The sequence below is a fragment of the Cebus imitator genome, unplaced genomic scaffold, assembly GCF_001604975.1.
Source record: "Cebus imitator isolate Cc_AM_T3 unplaced genomic scaffold, Cebus_imitator-1.0 Scaffold54, whole genome shotgun sequence".
Lineage (NCBI taxonomy): Eukaryota > Metazoa > Chordata > Mammalia > Primates > Cebidae > Cebus > Cebus imitator.
Window position 1 is genome coordinate 5,630,012 of NW_016107369.1, and position 2,388 is coordinate 5,632,399.

Here is a 2,388-nt window from a genome sequence, read left to right on the forward strand (position 1 = left end):
TGAGACAGAATCTCGCTGTCTTGTCCAGGCTGGAGTGCAGTGGCGTGATATCAGCTCACTGCAACTTCCACCTCCTGGGTTCAAGCAATTCTCCTGCCTTAGCCTCCCGATTAGCTGGGACTACAGGTGTGTACCACCATGCCCGGCTAATTTTTTTGTATTTTTAGTAGAGACAGGATTTCACCATGTTGGCCAGGCTGCTCTCGAACTCCTGACCTCAAATGATCTGCTCGCCTCAGCCTCCCAAAGTCCTGGGATTACAGGTGTGAGCCACCATGCCCGACAGAATCTTAAATTATGAGTCACAGGCTCAGCTGTGCCACTTCCTGGGAAGTCAGCTAACCTCTCTGAGCTTCAAATTCCTTATCTATAAAATGAAGTAGACAAAGAGATTAATAAGACCTTTCTCCTTCCTACTTGAGAATTTGAGATTCAGTTAAATGCCCACCTATTCCCCTAAAAACCTTGTAAGAACTATCTTTATAGGCAATACTGGTTATGATATAAACTCTGACTGATACATTACATTGGGACTGGGAACAGCTATAAGTGAAATATAAATACTTGATAGGGACACCATAGTTTGGGCCTCCCTGGATGCTGTAACTTAGGAAGGCCTTTTTTGGACCCTAGAATTGTGTCTATGGAGTTTTCATAAGAGTATTAGTTCCTGTAAAGCATAAATTCACCCAGTGAATGAACAACAGGCTCCTGTGATGTCCCCAAAGGGCTCTGTGGAATGCTCAAGACAGCCTCAAGAACTCCAGCCAAGGCCAGGAGCGGTGGCTCATGCCTGTAATCCTAGCACTTTGGGAGGGCAAAGCGGGTGGATCACCTGAGGTCAAGAGTTTGAGACCAGCCTGGCCAACATGCTGAAGGTGTTGGCAGGTGCCTGTAGTCCCAGCTACTTGGGAGGCTGAGGCAGGAGAATCACTTGAACCCAGGAGGCAGAGGTTGCAGTGAGCTGAGACTGCGCCATTGCACTCCAGCCTTGGCAATAAGAACAAAAACTCTGTCTCAAAATAATAATAATAATAGTACTCCCACCAAAAGGGATGCCTGATGCTGCTGCCCTGTTGACAAACTAAGGTCCTGTTCCATATCCTTCTGGTGCCATACATGGACCATGGCAGTATAATGAACTTTAATGTTTAGTTGAACCAAAAAAGACTCCCTGGTGAGCTCTGCAATGATACCTGCCTTGCCTAATTCAACCAAGTTTGGAAGACAGTAAGATAATCAATGTGAAAACACTATATTATATAAGTAAATGGCAAAGCACTACCTAAATATAATTGTTCTTAAAAATATAAAGTCTCCTGGGGCAAATTGGTTGCTTTTAATCACTAAAACTAAAGGTGTAGTTCACTGTAGCCTCACTGGAAATATTCTTCTTCAGCTTGAATATAGCTCTTTAGAGGACAGATGATAAAGGATTGGGAACTGGCATACCAGCACAGAGGTGAGCTTTAACCCTTTGAGCATAAAATCCTGCCCATCTCAAGGGCTCAGCTAAACTGTAATTATATTACATAGCACTAAGCAACTGCAACTGGGACTAAGGTTGGCCACCACGTGGTTGTGGAAAAGAAGCTGTGTGTGAGAAAAGCAAAGGGGCTAGTAATATCTTACTTGGCTCTTTTGATCACAGGCAAGAGTATCCAGGACTTGCCAGAGGTTCTACTGCCTGCCCTAGAGGCTGCTCTTTGTGACAAGAATGCCAATGTGCAGATGGCAGCAGCAATATGCCAATATGCCATACAGTCACGTAATCCCCTTGCCCGGAACATCATGCAGACTGCCCTTCTAAAGGGTGAGTAACTCTGTTACTTCTGACCTGGAAATATGGATAAAGAGACATCCACTTTCAGCTTTCCCAGTCCTTTCCTCTCCACTATCATGCTCTGTGATGTCTGCTGTATTGGGTTTGGATTTCTGTTAGAATATCTGAAAATTAGGGCCAGATACTGTTGCTCACACCTGTAATCCCAGAACTTTGGGAGGTCAAGGCAAGAAGATCACCTGAGCCTAGGAGTTCTAAACCAGCCTGGGCAACATAACAAGACCACATCTCTATAAAAAAAATTTAAAAATTAGAGGTGTGGTGGTGTGCTCCTGTAGACCCAGCTACCTGGGATGCTGAGGCAGGCCTACATATACATGCTTATCAGAGTTGGCTTGAGACCTGGGAGTTGAAGCTGCAGTAAGCCGTGACGGTGCCACTGCACTCCAACCTGGGTGACACAGCAAGACCGTCTCTAAAGAAAAGAAAAAAGAAAATTTGCTCTTTCTCCTACATACTTTAACAAAACAGGTACACTGCCACCAAGTGGTAGCTGGACTAATTTTTTTTTTTTTTTTGAGATGGAGTCTAGCTCTTGTTGCCCA

At 44.6% G+C, this 2,388-nt stretch overlaps 1 protein-coding gene across 1 annotated transcript in view; it reads left to right on the forward strand.

The window, feature by feature from the left end:
* The window catches only part of HEATR4 (HEAT repeat containing 4), a 29,687-nt gene that overhangs the window by 16,155 nt on the left and 11,144 nt on the right, over positions 1–2,388 (forward strand). Inside the window, exon 7 of the mRNA XM_017528711.2 lies at positions 1,652–1,813. Within this exon, the coding sequence (XP_017384200.2) occupies positions 1,652–1,813 (162 nt within the window). The remainder of the gene's footprint in view (positions 1–1,651; positions 1,814–2,388) is intronic.